General features: G+C 51.7%; 1 protein-coding gene across 2 annotated transcripts in view; it reads right to left on the reverse strand.

Annotated features, from left to right (window-relative positions):
- The window catches only part of ZNF423 (zinc finger protein 423), a 366,017-nt gene that overhangs the window by 290,045 nt on the left and 61,049 nt on the right, over positions 1-14,923 (reverse strand). For both annotated transcript variants that reach the window (XM_023189607.1, XM_023189606.1), the window contains exon 2: positions 9,904-9,963. Coding sequence is in view for 1 of the 2 variants with exons in the window: in XM_023189606.1 (XP_023045374.1) it covers positions 9,904-9,963 (60 nt within the window). In the remaining variant the exon portion in view is untranslated. The remainder of the gene's footprint in view (positions 1-9,903; positions 9,964-14,923) is intronic.

The raw sequence follows: 14,923 nt of genomic DNA on the forward strand, positions 1-14,923 counted from the left end.
ATTCCCTGTGCCATCCTCACAATGGCCTTAAGAAGTAGGACTATTATTATCCCCATTTCCGATGAGGAAATGAAAGGACAGGAAGGTTCAGTAACTTACTCCATATTGAACGGCTAATAAGTATCTAGACCTCAAACCCAGATTTTGCTCTTAACAAAGTGAACCAAACTCAGGCCCTGCACTTCCCAGGACAAATACAGACAAAGAAGTGGAGGTGAGGTTCTGCATCTTAGCAGACATTTGCCAGGCACCTGCCAACTGCCAAGCCAGGGCTGAGCGGTGGGGACGCAGAGAATCAGACTCGGTCACTGCCCCCTAGGAGTGAGCAGAGCATCAGGGAGCTGGGTATAAGAAGAGAAGGAACGCTAGAACCAAGCAGAAGGCAGTGGGAGCACTGAGGGCCAGGATCAGGAGCTCTTAGGCTCAGGGGGCACAGAATTATGGCAGGGCTATCATGGGAAACTTCCTGGAGGAGGTGTCATTTAGGCTGAGCTTCAAAAAATGCCAAGGGGTCACACACAGTCTGTGGACCAACAGCATCAACATCACCCCGGAGCCTGTTAGAAATGCAGAATCTCAGGCCCTACCCAGACCTGCTGAGTCAGAATCTGAGTCTTGACAATTTGTACACATGTTCAAGTTTGAGCAGCGCTGGTGCAAACCACCCCAGGACGCACGCACAAGGCTGGGCAACACTGGAGGGAGTAGGATGGGCACCGACTCCCCCAAATGCATGAGGAGTGATGCCATCATCACCCCACCCCACACACCCCAACCCACAGACACAACTGACTGTTTATGGGCAGGCTTCAAGTTGCCGAAGAACTATTGATTTCCAATGTCCACCAGCAGGACAGCAGGATCCTTGGGGACTTGGGAAAGGGCTGACACCAAAGAGAGGCCTTTCCATCCTCAGGGAGCACCCAGCTTTGGAGAAAGTAGGACTGGCCCCTCCTTGTCTTTATAATCCTCATTACTGATGTCCCCCGAAAAGCCCAACAGCACCAGGAGAAGAGGGACAGGGCCATGGGCTTGCTGGGGCAGATGGTCCCAAATCAACTGAGCAACTGCGCTGCAAAGTCCCAATGCCAGGCCAGGGACACGAGACAAACGACAGCATCCCTGCCATCAGGGAAGCCCCAAGTCCATCTCAAGAGGGTGGAAATCAGCAAGACAAGCCTAGCTCTGTGGAAGTGAAGTCATCAGCCAGGATAGAGGTACAGGAGGAAAACAGGAGTCAGAAGACGCACTGCACACCTGTTCATTTCCACATGCCCTGGGTACCAGCACACTTGAGTCCTGAGCACACATGTGCACATGTATGCACGGGCTCTGCATACACATGTGCACAGCAATCGAGGAAGCCAAGTACAGTGGAGCCCAGTGGGGGCCCCAAGGCTGGTGCAGAGCCAGAGGAAAAGGGTGGGCAGGAAATGCCACCTCCTCCTGAGAGAACCGGTTCAAGGTAGCACCAGGGAGCCCAGGATACAGCACCAACCAGCAGGCAGAGCACAGAGGTGCTAGAGCGCCCCCCTGCCAGGGGTCTGAGTCAGGGTTGCAGCTACCTGGGCATGCTCACACACAAGCACACACACAAGTGCATGCATCCATGTGCACACGCGGCACAGAATGCCCTACCCCGTGGACTGCTCACCATGGTAACAGAGTGGCCACCTCTCAGCTCCAGTCACCACCTGACGATTTCTGAGGCCCCCTGTGCTGCAGAGGGAGCAGCTCTAACAAAGGCGCAGCCCAGGCTGCCTGGCCAGGGGTCCGTGGAGCCGACTCGCTGGCGCATGCCTGCCACGCTCCCCTGGTGAGCTCGGGGCCACCGCATCTTCCTACCCAGCCTGCCTGGCTCCACTTAGCTCAACTCCCCACAGGCTCCCCAGCCGAGCTAATGAGAAACTCCCCAGCTGGCCCCATATAAAAACGCATTTCATAAGTCTTTAAAATACTGGGAAATTCTACATCTATTTAGTGAGACTTTTCTGCTCCTTTAAAACGTCTCTTGGTCCTCATCAAAAAGACGATTAGGCTGGGAGCTCAAGCACAAAAGGTGGACGCCACCAGCACACCAGCCTGAAGCCAAAGGGTGTCCAGGCAGCTTGCACCACGGGCCACAGTCACACGGCTCCAGGCAAGTATCATGGGTGGGTGAGACATCCCACAGGCGACCCAATGCAGGACAGTCACTTGCGGAAGTGTTCAAAGTGACACCCAGTGGGGAGCAATGGACACAGAAGAGGGGAACAATCTCTCCAGCCTTGATTTGGGGATTGAAAGAAAAAGTTAGAAGATGCTGGGAGCCCCTAAGAAAATCTCCAAAGGAGAAAGAAAAAGACCACCCACACAAAGATGTTCATCATGGCATTATTTACAACAGCCATCACCTAAAGCAGTCCGAACGTCCAACAGGGGAGAGGTGGAGAAGAACATTCATGCCCATCCACTCGAGGGCTCCAGCACAGACACTAAGGTGACAGGTACATGGGTCCCAGGAACACAGGAAGCTCAGGTCCAACAGGAACTACAAGGAAATCCACTGCGAGTTCAGTGTGGACTTCATGTAGAAGCTTATAGACGAACAGAGCTCGAAAGGGGACTGGGAGAAATGCAAACGCAAGTGCAGAAGCGCAGGGGTGTGGGTGGAGTTTCTGTGAAGCCATTGAAATAATAAATATGCACTCCAGCAAAACACAAGCAGGGCGGGAGGCAGCTCCGCGTGGTTCAGAAGTGCAGGCGGGACTGCACGGAGTAGCCTTGCCCCCCCATGGTGAAAGGCCCAGGCTTCTGGACATTTCTGTCCATTTTCCCAGCCAAAACCTGGGGGCAAAGGACTACAGGGGATGAGGCTGTCACCTTGGTCAGGAGCAAGGACCCCGACCATTCTCCTCACCCCACCTTTTACCCAGAACCAGGCTAAAAGAAAAATGAGAGGCTTCAAGGCATTCTTCTCAAGGAGGTCCCAGGACACCAGCTACCCCAATGCCGGCTCTACCTCCCATCTGAGGAGGTCCCAGAGCCTGCAGTCCTATCCCCACCTTCCCCTGCAAACTGCCCCCATGCCCAACACCCAGATGTGGAAGGAGGGCTGGGGACGGGGGCTGGAGGTGGTGTGAGTCCCTGCAGAGAGCCTGGCCCAGTGTTTTCCAGGCCTGGCTTTGAACATGGGAGAACATGGGAGATGTGTGCAAGGTCTTCAAAACATGTACCTCCTCTCCTTCCAGGCAGCGAATCCCGAGGGCTGGCTTCAGTTAGACTCTTCTACCTGACCCAGGAGTGACCTGGGCACAGAGCTGACTCCAGAGATTCTCCTCTAAAACAAGGCATGGGACCCGCATTCTCACTGGCACGTCTGCCATCTACAGTTGAGGCACTAAATTCATGCATGAGCTGCCTGGGTTCAAATCTCTGCTCTGCCGCTTCTTGGCTGAGTGACCTAGAAGCAAGTTACTAGCATCTCTGTTTCTCGGTTTTCTCATATGCATGTGAAAAGCAAAAGAGACCTGGCTCCTAGAAGCATCTCGTAACTGGGAGTGACGGTTCCTATTAACTGGGGCGAGAACACCTGTCCCATGGCAGGAAGCCTAAAAGTCTGATCACAGTGCAACACAAATAAGGTCTCAGGCTGCAGGGCCATCACAGTCAACTGATGATACTGAGTGTTCCTCTCAAACAAGTGTATCTGTCACCATGCCAGAAATAGACTTACCTAACCTGCCCAGGCATTCACAAGAAGTATATGTCAATGAACTAACTGTGTCCTATCTCTGGCCCACCCACAGACCCTCCTCTTACTGCCTCTCCCTGCTGCTGTTCCAGAGCTGCCATGCTGGATAGAATCCATGGAGCAGACTCTGCCCAACCAGTCCCAAAACCCAGCCTGGTGAGGGAAGATTCCAATGAGACTCTGACTAGACAATTACATAAAAATGATCTCCTTACCCACTTCAGGCTAAGCATGGTGGTGCATGCCTGTAATCCCAGCTGCTTGGGAGGCTGAGACAGGAGGATTGTTTGAGCCCAGGAGTTCGAGACCAACCTGGGCAACATAGCAAGGCCCTGTCTCAATAAAAAAAAATAAAAATAAAAATAAATAGACGCGCAGCTTCAGCTCCCAGATCAAACTTAGTGACGGGGAAAGAGGAGGTAAATTTCCACATGGTTGTGTGGGTTCCCTGAAAGCCCACATCATAGACCTAAGGATCATGCGTGATGTTTCTGGTATCTGCCACTTAGAGACCTCATCCCAAAGGTCTTGTGGGAGGAGGGAGGAAGTGCTGAAGGTAAGATGCGTCTCTCTACCAGGCTGGGATGGGCGGGAGAGATAGGGGTTAGGGGTAGGGTTAGGGTTATTACCAGGCTGGGATGGGCAGTAGAGGGGGGGGTTAGGGTTAGGGTTAGGGTTAGGGTTAGGGCCAGTACGACGCTGGGGTGGGTGGGAAAGAAGGGGGTTAGCGTTAGAGTGGGGTTAGGGTCAGTAGCAGGCTGGGATGGGCGGGAAAGAGGGGTGTTAAGGCTAGGGTTAGGGCTAGTAGCAGGCTGGGATGGGTGGGAAAGAGGGGTGTTAGGGATAGCGGTAGGTTTAGTACCAGGCCGGGATGGGCGGGAGAGACGGGGGATAGGGTTAGGGCTAGTGCCAGGCTGTGACAGGCAGGATACAGGGGATTTGGAGACGTTGCTAGGAGGTAGGTCAAAGGCACTGGGAGCCTTTGGAAGGCCGGGGCTTACACATCACAAGGTCAGGAGATCAAGATCATTCTGGCCAACATGGTGAAACGCTGTCTCTACTAAAAATACAAAAATTTGCTGGGTTTGGTGGAACATGTCTGTAGTCCCAGCTACTGGGGAGGCTGAGGTAAGAGAATCATTTGAACCTGGGAAGTAGAGGTTGCAGTGAGCCAAGATGGTGCCACTGCACTCCAGCCTGGCAACAGACCAAGACTCCATCTCAAAAAAAAAAAAAAAAAAGAACATCCATGAGTTGTCCAGAATGAGATACCTTCACACCTACTAGGAAGGTTAGAATTTACAAAAAGGAAAATAACAAATGCTGACAAGGATCTGGAAAAAGTGGAATCCGTATGGGCAGTGGGAATGCAAAATGCTTGGGAAGGTCTGGTGGCTCCTCCAAAGGTTAAACATAAAGTTACACTAAGACCCAGTAATTTCACGCCTACAAATACACCCAAAAGAACTAAAAACAAGCATTCAAACAAAAACTTATACATTGCCAGGTGCGGTGGCACACACCTATAGTCCCGGCTACAAGGGGAGGCTGAGGCAGGAGAATCACGTGAACCCAGGAGGTGGAGGGTGCAGTTAGCTGAGATCGCGCCACTGCACTCCAGCCTGGGCGACAGAGTGAGACTCTGTCTCAAAAAAAATAAAAACAAGAATAAAAAAGTAAGTGGATCAGTGGTTGCCTGGGACTGGCAGGGGTGGTAGCTAAGGATACAGTGTTTCTTTTTTATTATTTTTTTTTTCTTTTTCTTTTATTTAGTTAGTTATTTTAGAGGCAGGCTATCACTCTGTCACCCAGGCTGGAGTGCAGTGTCATGATTAAAACTCACCGTAACCTCGAACTCTTGGGCTCAAGTGATCTTCTTGCCCCAGCCTCCCAAGTAGCTGGGATTACAGGTGTATGCCACCATGCCCAGGGCTATTTTGTTTTGATTCTTTGTAGAGACAGGGTCTCACTATATTACCCAGGCTGGTCTCAAACTCCTGGGCTCAAGCAATCCTCCTGCCTCGGCCTCCCAAAGTGCTGGGATTACAGGCGTGAGCCACCGCTCCTGGTCCAGAGTTTCCTCTCAAGGACATGAAAATGTTCTAAGTTCACTCTAGTAATGGTCACATGTATCTCTAAATATACCAAAATTGACTTTAAATGGGTGAATTGTATGATATGTGAATTATATCTCAGTAAAGGTGTTTTTAAAAAGATACAAGCTGGGTTGGTTTAAGAATCTAAAGATTTCTTATGAAAATCCAGCTTTCTGACTTTTCTTTTAAAACCTCTGAGGATCTGGCAACTCTGGACCCAGCCAGAATTCTGGCAATTCATGGCCCAGCTGGCAGGAGCTGAGGGCCAGCCATCCCCTTTGCAGGGTCTGTGTCACCATCCACCATGGCCCCATCATGTATCAGCCCACCTGGGCCATCAGCCTGCCTCGGGTGGGCCTTTGAGTTTGTGACCCTGGCAAGGTCTTCCCATTTGCAAAGGACTTTCACATTTGTAAGGAGTTCACACCTATGGCCTGGTGAGGCGGGAGAAGTTGGGGTTGGCGGGAGAAGAAGAATGGCCCACGAACAACCCTGAAATCACACATGAAATCCTATGTGTGTCGGAAAGAGAATCCACGCACTTCCACTGGATGCTCAAAGGCACCTGTGGCTCAAAACAGGTTAAGAACTCCAGCTCCACACCTCCAAGGCAACCCCACATCTTGACTCCAAATGAAGTGCTCCTTCCCTTGGGCCTCACCATCAGCAGCCCCATTTGCCAGCAAGCAGCATGAGTGGGCCTGCGCGCTCTGCTCCCCACGCCCCCGCCTCCGGACTGCGGGATATTGCCATGAGCTCATCATTTCGCTCCTTTCCCTGCCAGGCAAGGCCGGGCTCTCCATCACTGTCAGGGCCCCTGTTCAAGGGCACAGAAGGAGCAAGCCTGGTTGTTCGTGGGGGCAGAGGGCCACAGGGTCCCCACTAGCAGGGTGGCCAGCGGGGACCAGAGGTGAGTGAAGATGCAAACTGCACATTCTGCTTCTTTATTGCAGTTCTCCATCACACGCCCAGGGCTGGGCAAAGCAGAGGAGAGGAAGGTGCATGAAAAGCTCTGGGCCAACAGGGCCCCCCGAGAAGAGGAGCTACTCCATGCCTTACAGCTCTCCCTTCCTCCTGGTAAAATGCCCTCAGCCCAGGGCCAATGGGGGCCTGTGAGCAGGATCCACCTATGCCCTGCAGCCACCATGCCTGTCCTGCCAAGGACCTTCCAGAAGTCGCCATATTGCCCCGCTTTCAGGTCCTGCTCAGCTCTCCACATCCTGATGCCAAGTGGTGCAGAGGTTAAACCACAGGCTCTGGCTTCCGGAGGACTTGGGTTCGAGTCCCTGATGCACAGCCTGCCAGCTGGGGACCGTGGATTCACTACTGTACTGCTCCGAGCTCCTTCCCTCATCTGTCAGATGAGGATGGGGTTTCTCAGTAGCAGTGCCAAGGGTGGCCTGGGAGGTTTTGCTCCCCCATAATCTTCTTTGTCACCTGCTGCCATTCTCTGATGTGGCCAAGTGACATTTTCTCAGTTTAATGAAAAGTATTAGACAAAAGCGGCTTTCACCAGGCCTTTGGCCCTGTTGTCCACCAGATGGCTGTCCCTAAGCCAAGCCCACAGAGAAATGATGGAGCTGCTGCTGGAAGCGGCACCCACCTCACAGAGCTGTCACGATGGCTCAGCGAGACGTTGCAGGTAGAGTGTTCACTCAGTGCCTGGCACACACTAAGTAAGTGCTCAATAAATGTGACATTGCCCACGTCCAGGGCCACCTCCCACACTGACTTCTGCCTGCCACCCAGGCTTGCAGCCATCTCACACACCCCATGCTCAGGGAATACAAGCTGACTTTAATAGCTCAAGTCCAATAGAACTGGGAATGAAAATTTATCACATGCACGGCACAAACTAAAAAAACAAAACAAACAAACAAAAAAAACACCAGCAAAAATGAGCCAAAGAAAACAAAACAATTCCTGGCCTGGCTGTCTGGTTGTGGATTATCCACTGCCGGGGATGCTCTGCCCTCCCTCTCCCCATCGCTGAGCAGAGAATTCGAAACTGAATGGCACCATGGCAAGCCGTGGCCGTGGAGTCACAAGGAGTGTGCATCCTCCTACATGCACGAGGCATGCTCAGCTCTTGCCTGGAAACTGGCAAATCCCACAGCTCCCATTACTCCCAGACAGCCCAGAGAGGCCCTAAGACTGGCCGCCCAACTATGGAATTACAGAACGGCAGACTCCAAGGCCCTACCATCAACACTGCCCTTGCCTTCTGCAAGCTGGGAGACACCTCACTGCCTAGGGATGCAGCCAGGGTGCTTGACACCCCCTTGCCCAGGGCTTTCTGTCTATAGCAATCACTACCAGCACCCTCCTTGCAAGCCACTGATGTTCCCATCTGTCTGCATCACCTCTGGCCCCACTGGGAAAGCAGCTGGGAAGAAGGATCTTCTGTAGACAACACGGGGCTGAGTACTTTCCTAGTTCAGGGGTTTGAGGTACAGTGGGATCCTCTCCAGAGCAGGCAGCAAGCGTGAGCCCCTGCACCCCTCATCTCTCACGAGGACTACATCTCTGAGACACAGCGCCTTAGGGTCTTGCTGTTTCCTCCCACCACGGGGAACGCGCTGCCCGCACAGAAGGAGACACGCAGGGGGCTACACAGTCCCTTCCCCCAGCCTCCTACCTGCCCAGTGCTGACCCCAAAGCCTGTCCTAGTCCCGGACCCTCCTTCCCAGAATTTGAGCACTACTCACCATGTTGGCTTCAGACAAGTCCCCTCTCTATGGAGGAAGCCCCTGTCACCAAGGGCCAGGGCACCTGCAGCCACAGCAGTGCACAAGCCTGGGTCAACCAGGACCCTGTGGACTCTGCAGGCAGCATCAGCTCCTGCTGGAAAGGACATGGAACCAGGGGCCACAGGCTTGGGTTCGAGGGCTCAGTCTCCTTTCCCAAATTTCACTGAACTATCTTCAAACTTCCCGCTGAATCTCCGTATTCTGTACTATTAACACTTTCTTGTCAACTCCGTTTTTTCACTTAAATGAATTTAGCATCATAGTTAAGTCACAAATGTCTATAATATCACACATTAGACACATAATCATGAAAACATTAAATGTTTATATACCCGATGCCTAACCACGTTTTTGAAATACTGACCCAGAGCAAACCTCTCTTCCTGCTTCAGTTTCCACAACGAAAAGAGGAGAAGCTTGGACTAAATGTTCCATCACAGGCTTCCTAAGGCCTTAAGATTCTGCAAGACTGAAGCAGCTCCGGCTCCCCCAGGAATCCAGAAAAAGCCGGTCAGGATCCCAGGGCAGGCCTGGCCCAAGGCAGGGGAGGAGGACAAGCAAGGGGATCCCAGCGACTGCTGGTCAGGGAGCCGGGGGCACCACTACCAAGAGAGTCCCTGGCTGCATGCGGAGCAAACAGGGGACCCTGGCCCCCAACTCAGGAGCTCCCCAAAACCCCCCAAAGCCAGTTCTAATCTCAGTACTCATGGGAAGGCTCCAAGCTGCAAAACTTCACAGTTAGAAAAACTTTATTCATCCACCTATTTTTACAGCTAAGAAACTGAGGTACAGGGAAGAGCTTATGCGGGAATCCCATGTCCTGACTGTCATGTCACCCCCGACACCTCACAAGTCTGAGCTCCCTCTGTTACCTCTCCCTGGAGGCACAAGCTCAGCTCTGCCAGCCCTGAGAGTGCAGAGCAGCCCCTTCCAGGGAGGGAAAGAGGAATTCTGATGTAGACTGGAGTTTAAAAGTCCTATTAAAGTGGCTTTTATGCAATTAGATTGGAATGAATGTGCAGCGACGCCCATAGCAGGGAGCTTCAAGGCTTGTGCAGTGGGAAAATCACCGCCCATCTGAACTGTGCCCACAAGAAGGAAACGTGGCCCTCAGGAGAATAAGGGAATATTAGTCTCTGTATGTAATAGATTTTATTGACCATATGGAACTGATATAAAAATCGTGTTGCATGGGGTAGTCTGGACTGGAGGCAGGAATGTGACACAAAGAATATCATTTCCATAACCAGCTGGGTGGCTTTCTGAGTTCCTGGACCAGCCCCAGGACCCCCTGCAACTCTTCCACCAGCCCCCGGGCATTTACCTGCTGCTGTCACGGAGGAATCCCAGGCCAGCGAGAAGTCTGAGGCCTCCCCCTCTTCAACTGAAAGAGAGAACAGAGATGGGCCTGTGAGTTTGAAGACTGTACAAATAGATGAGGTGAGGTGCAGGGTGAGGAAGAAAGAATATTTGTGGGGGTCTTTATTATAATACCCATGACCAGAGGAGAGGGGGCAAAGCCTACAAAGAGGCCTTTATTGGTTTCACAGAGATGTAAAATGATCGGAATAAAACAGGAATAGCAAGTTAAGTGCTGGATCAGTTATGGTTTCCCCAGCCCTGTGCCCCTGGCAGACATCACTAATCAATCTCAGCACTGCCTCAAGAAACCAATAAGGTTGCTTCAGAGATCAGCAAAGTGGTAAGTGCTCATGACCCTGCTGAGACCTGACCCACAGACAGACCTCAGGACATGCTGAGGTCAACTCTCCCAGTGACAGCACGTCTGAGCACTTCAACTTATAAGCTGACAACATCAGAAGGCAACCAGCCTCCCCCAACTCCACCCAAGACCCCAGAGAACCAAGCTGGGCAGAGACAGGGTGTATCCACCACCCCACACCCCAGGACATAAGCCCAGGCTGGTGAAGGCCATGCACTAGGAGAATATGGGAGAAACACTACACAGCATAATAACACTCTTGTCCTGGAATTAATCCCAGTCTGGGGCATGTAATAATATTAAAGCTGGGTTATGGACTTCGTAAATGGGACTTTGTTTAAGCCAAAAATGTGCATACACAGTATTTTTCAGATTTAATGGCCTTTCTAGCTCTGCATATGTGCAGGCTGAAGCCACCACGAACCACCCAGTTCCCTCTGCACTGTTGATGTTCTTGCTGGCACCACATGGGTGCACACTGAGCCAGGCACTGTGTTAGGGCTTTGCAGCTATCACTGGGTTTAGTCTTCCTCAGCAGTCTCTCAGAGGAGTGCCTGAGGTCTTACAGGTAGTGAGAGCCATGAAGAGTTTGGGCTCAAACCCAGGGTTGTCTGTCTCCAAGGTTGCTTTGAAAACCATGGTTGACCAGGGTACAAAAGATGCTATCCAGAACCCTAGCAACTCAGATTGGAGGGTGGTGACCCCAATCCACCACATGGAAGGCATGTACAACACGCAGGCAGCCACCTTGCGAGTGGAGCAAGCAGGCTGGTTTGTGGTTAGAACCTGAGTTCTAGCACAAGGCACAGCCCGGCTTCAAATCTCAGTTCTGCCTCTTACTGGCTGTATGTGACCTGAGCAAATGATCTAACCTCTGGGTTTCTGTTTTCCCACTTCAAAAATGGAGAAAATAATGGTACCTAAGCCATAGGGCTGCTGGGAGGATTAAAAGGGATAACATCTATGCAGCATTGGGCGCTGTGCCAGCACAGGGTAACTGCCCCCATAATATCAGGGCTGTCATCTGCTGGAACAGTGCCTCAACCAATCGAGTGGAGGTCGCTGCCGTGGCTCAAACAGTCCTGCCTACACGATGCTCAAGCTACCCACTTGACCATTTACCCATGGTCTTCCTCCCCCTCCAGAGCCTCACAGAACGGGTTTCTCTGAACCCTGAGAAACAGTACATGCAAGAGGGAACATCCCCGAGCAACTAGCCAAGGAATGCTAATGAAGTGTACTCTCTTTTCCAAGCCCGCATCCTGAGAGTGGACAGGCAGGATCAACACAATGAAATGCACAGATAATTTGAGCTGGGACCCAAGCTATTGTTTTACTTAGCTAGTTACAGCTGAAGTGGGTTCTCAAATGTGCAGCTTTATAAATAGCAATCAAGACCTCGTGTCAGACAAAACTGATATTATTCACTAAAATGATTTCAACCAGACAGCCTCCAAAACACGGTTGGCTAATGGCTAAGCTGTTATTAATAGCGGTCAATGCCGTGCCAAAAAATCAGTTTCCCTTACATTTCACCTTTCACTTACATACACACATATAAATATATGGTGCTTCTGTTAAGAGACTGCTGCCAGTGTGCAAGGTTACCATGCTGCCATTTTGTCAGACACCTTCAACAAGGTCTCCATGGGTTCCTAAACCTTAAGAATGACATAAAGCTATATGAGCTGATAAAGATCTCAGATATGTTAAATTTGAAATAAAAAGCACAAAAAAATATGTTCAGCAGAATCTCTTTTGTATGCATTAAAAAGACATGTCCAGGGCCGAGCACAGTGGTTTATGCCTGTCATCTCAGCACTTTGGGAGGCCAAGGCAGGCAGATCACTTGAGGTCAAGAGTTCGAGGCCAGTTGGCCTACATGGTGAAACCCCATCTCTACTAAAAATGCAAAACTTAGCCAGGCATGGTGGTGCGTGCCTGTAGTCTCAGCTACTCAGGAGGTTAAGGCAAGAGAATCGCATGAACCTGGGAGATGGAGATTGCAGTGAGCTGATATTGCACCACTGCTCTCAGCCTGGGCACGACAGAGCAAGACTCCATCTCAGAAAACGAAAGAAAGTGGATCGGTGGTTGCCTGGGGCTGGGAGGGGTAGGAGGGTAGGGGTGATAGCTAAGAATACCGAGTTTCTTTTTTATTTTTTTTTCTTTTATTGATTTAGTTATCTGCAGGTATCAGGACATTAATACATGACCCCAGTTCTCCTCTGACCTCTGTGCACCCAGGTATCAGGGCAAATAGTCCGCACACTTGCACCCACTCAAGGCGGTTTAGTTAAGAAGTGTGACCTCCCAAGTCACTGAACTTGAGGATGTCCCAAAGACGTCAAGTCATCCTCTTAGGAAGATCTGGCCTCGGCCATAATGGGAAGGAGAACAGGGAAACATCCACCATTTTGGAGCCCTGGGGGAAGTCAAGGCTCTGTGCTGGGTCCCAGAATTCCAGACAGGCCTGCAGGGGTGGAAAGAGGAGGAAAGTGGCCCAGTGCTAACTGGCTGGGGAGGTCCAGAGTGGCAGATCTCACTACAGGCTTCCTGTGCCCTCACTGCAAGCAGCCGTGTGACACAATGCAGTCCCTGGAACCACATCCCTGCTGTGTGGTGAGGGATCTGTGGGTCACCTTACTTATGACTTGGGTGTTAATGCATTTTCCTACAACTGCAGGCACCACCCCACTCACATGCCCTCCTCTAGCCTATATTCTGTTTTTTGAAGGTAGAAGCACACCTTCAAAGGTGAATATGGGCTAGAGGATTCAAAAAACAGAAAAGCAAAAACAGAATATGGGCTAGCAGATTGTTTTATGAGACAGGCTCATGCTCTGTCATACAGGCTGAAGTGCAGTGGTGCGATCATAGCTCACTGCAGTCTTGACCTCCTGGGCTCAAGTGATCCTCCCACCCAAGCCTCCTGAGTAGCTGAGCATGTGCCACTTCATCTGGCTAAATGTTTTATTTTTATATTTTTTATAGAGACAGGGTCTTGCTATGTTGCTCAAGCTGGTCTCAAACTCCTGGGCTCAAGTGATCCCCATCTCAGCCTCCCAAAGCACTGGGGTTACAAGCATGGGCCACCACTCCTGGTTTTTGTACACTCTTGATGAGAAAGAGTCAACACCCAGCCCCCCACCACCCCCATAAGCCCCTGTGCTACCCGGCAATGAGAGTGAGGTTTTTTTCTCCCCACAGCTGCACTCTTCTGTCCAGACTGGGTCTCCAGCAATGGCATCACCAGCAGGGGCAGCAGGCACAGAGGAAGGAGGGCCCATCTGCAGCTGGAGCTGGGTACAGGGGTGGCCCGAGCCCACACCGGCAGCAGGTACTCTCTGGGGGCCCAAGCAGTGAGCCCCCGAAATCCCTAAGAGGGAGTTCTGTGGCCGAGCCCCACTGGACACTGAAGACTCACAGCTCAGAGAAACCCCAATCCGCACAGGGGCCGATATGGAAAACACACCGAAGGGGCTACTCAGCCGGCCCGCAGCACCTTCTCCAGACGTCCCCAGCTCCATGTCTAGTTTTGTAATGTATACAATAATTGGCTCCACTGAAGCCAAGAGACACACACCCCCACCCTACTCCACTTCAAGGGGAACACAGGGACGTCCAATCCTGTGGATGACTGGCATTTGTAAGGTAGGTGGGTGGCCAGGGTGTGTCCACACTGGAGGGTGCACAGAGTATACAGGCATAGGAAGAGTACGTGAAGCAAGTGTGTGACACAGAGAGGAGGCATGAGGGCAAGCGTGTGCACACAGAGAGGAGGCATGAGGGCAAGTGTGTGCGCACAAGGAGGGCATGCAGGGTGTGGATGTGAATACACAGGGAGGGGGCACATGGCAGAGCCCGATTCACCACGACGTGAATGAAGGCCCAGCTCCAGAGCCCTTTGCAAACACAAGCCCCTCTGCGCACTGAAAGGGGTCCCAGCAGTGGGGTTCTGTAGCCCTACATGTTTTGTAACCTTTGCAAAGGAAAGATCTGTTACCTACTTAAGACCTCTCTCTCTTGTTCGCTCTCATTCTCGCTTTCGCTCTCTCGCTCTCTGAGACAGGGTCTTTCTCTGTTGTCTAGACTGGAGTGCAGGAGTGTGATCACAGCTCATAGCAGGCACAACCTCCTGGCTAAGGTGATCCTCCTGCCTCAGCCTCCCGAGCAGTGGGGGCCACAGGGACATGCCAGCACACCCGGTGGATTTTTGCTTTTTTTTTTTTTTTTTTTTTTGTAGAGACAGGGTTTTGCCATGTTGCCCAGGCTGGTCTTGAACTCCTGACCTCAAGCAACCCTCCCGCCTTGGCCTCCTAAAGTGCTGGGGTTACAGATGTGAGCCACTGAGCCTGGCCCACTTTCTCTTTCTACTCCAAACTCTCTTCCATCCCATTTCCTCTCCTGAACCTTGGTCACCTTGAGAATGGCCACAGGCATTTTGCATTCTTTGTCTCAAAGGACTCCCCCAGTTGTTTCAGCCGTATGGCCCCACACATGAGCTCTGTGCTGGGGCCAGGCAGTGGACTTCGAGGGCCCTCTGCTCAAGCACATGTGCAGGAGTGCACACACTCATGTGTGGGATGCAGAAAGGCTCTGCAGAGGCCCCAGGTCACAT

The sequence above is a fragment of the Piliocolobus tephrosceles genome, chromosome 17, assembly GCF_002776525.5.
Source record: "Piliocolobus tephrosceles isolate RC106 chromosome 17, ASM277652v3, whole genome shotgun sequence".
In the NCBI taxonomy this organism is placed as follows: domain Eukaryota; kingdom Metazoa; phylum Chordata; class Mammalia; order Primates; family Cercopithecidae; genus Piliocolobus; species Piliocolobus tephrosceles.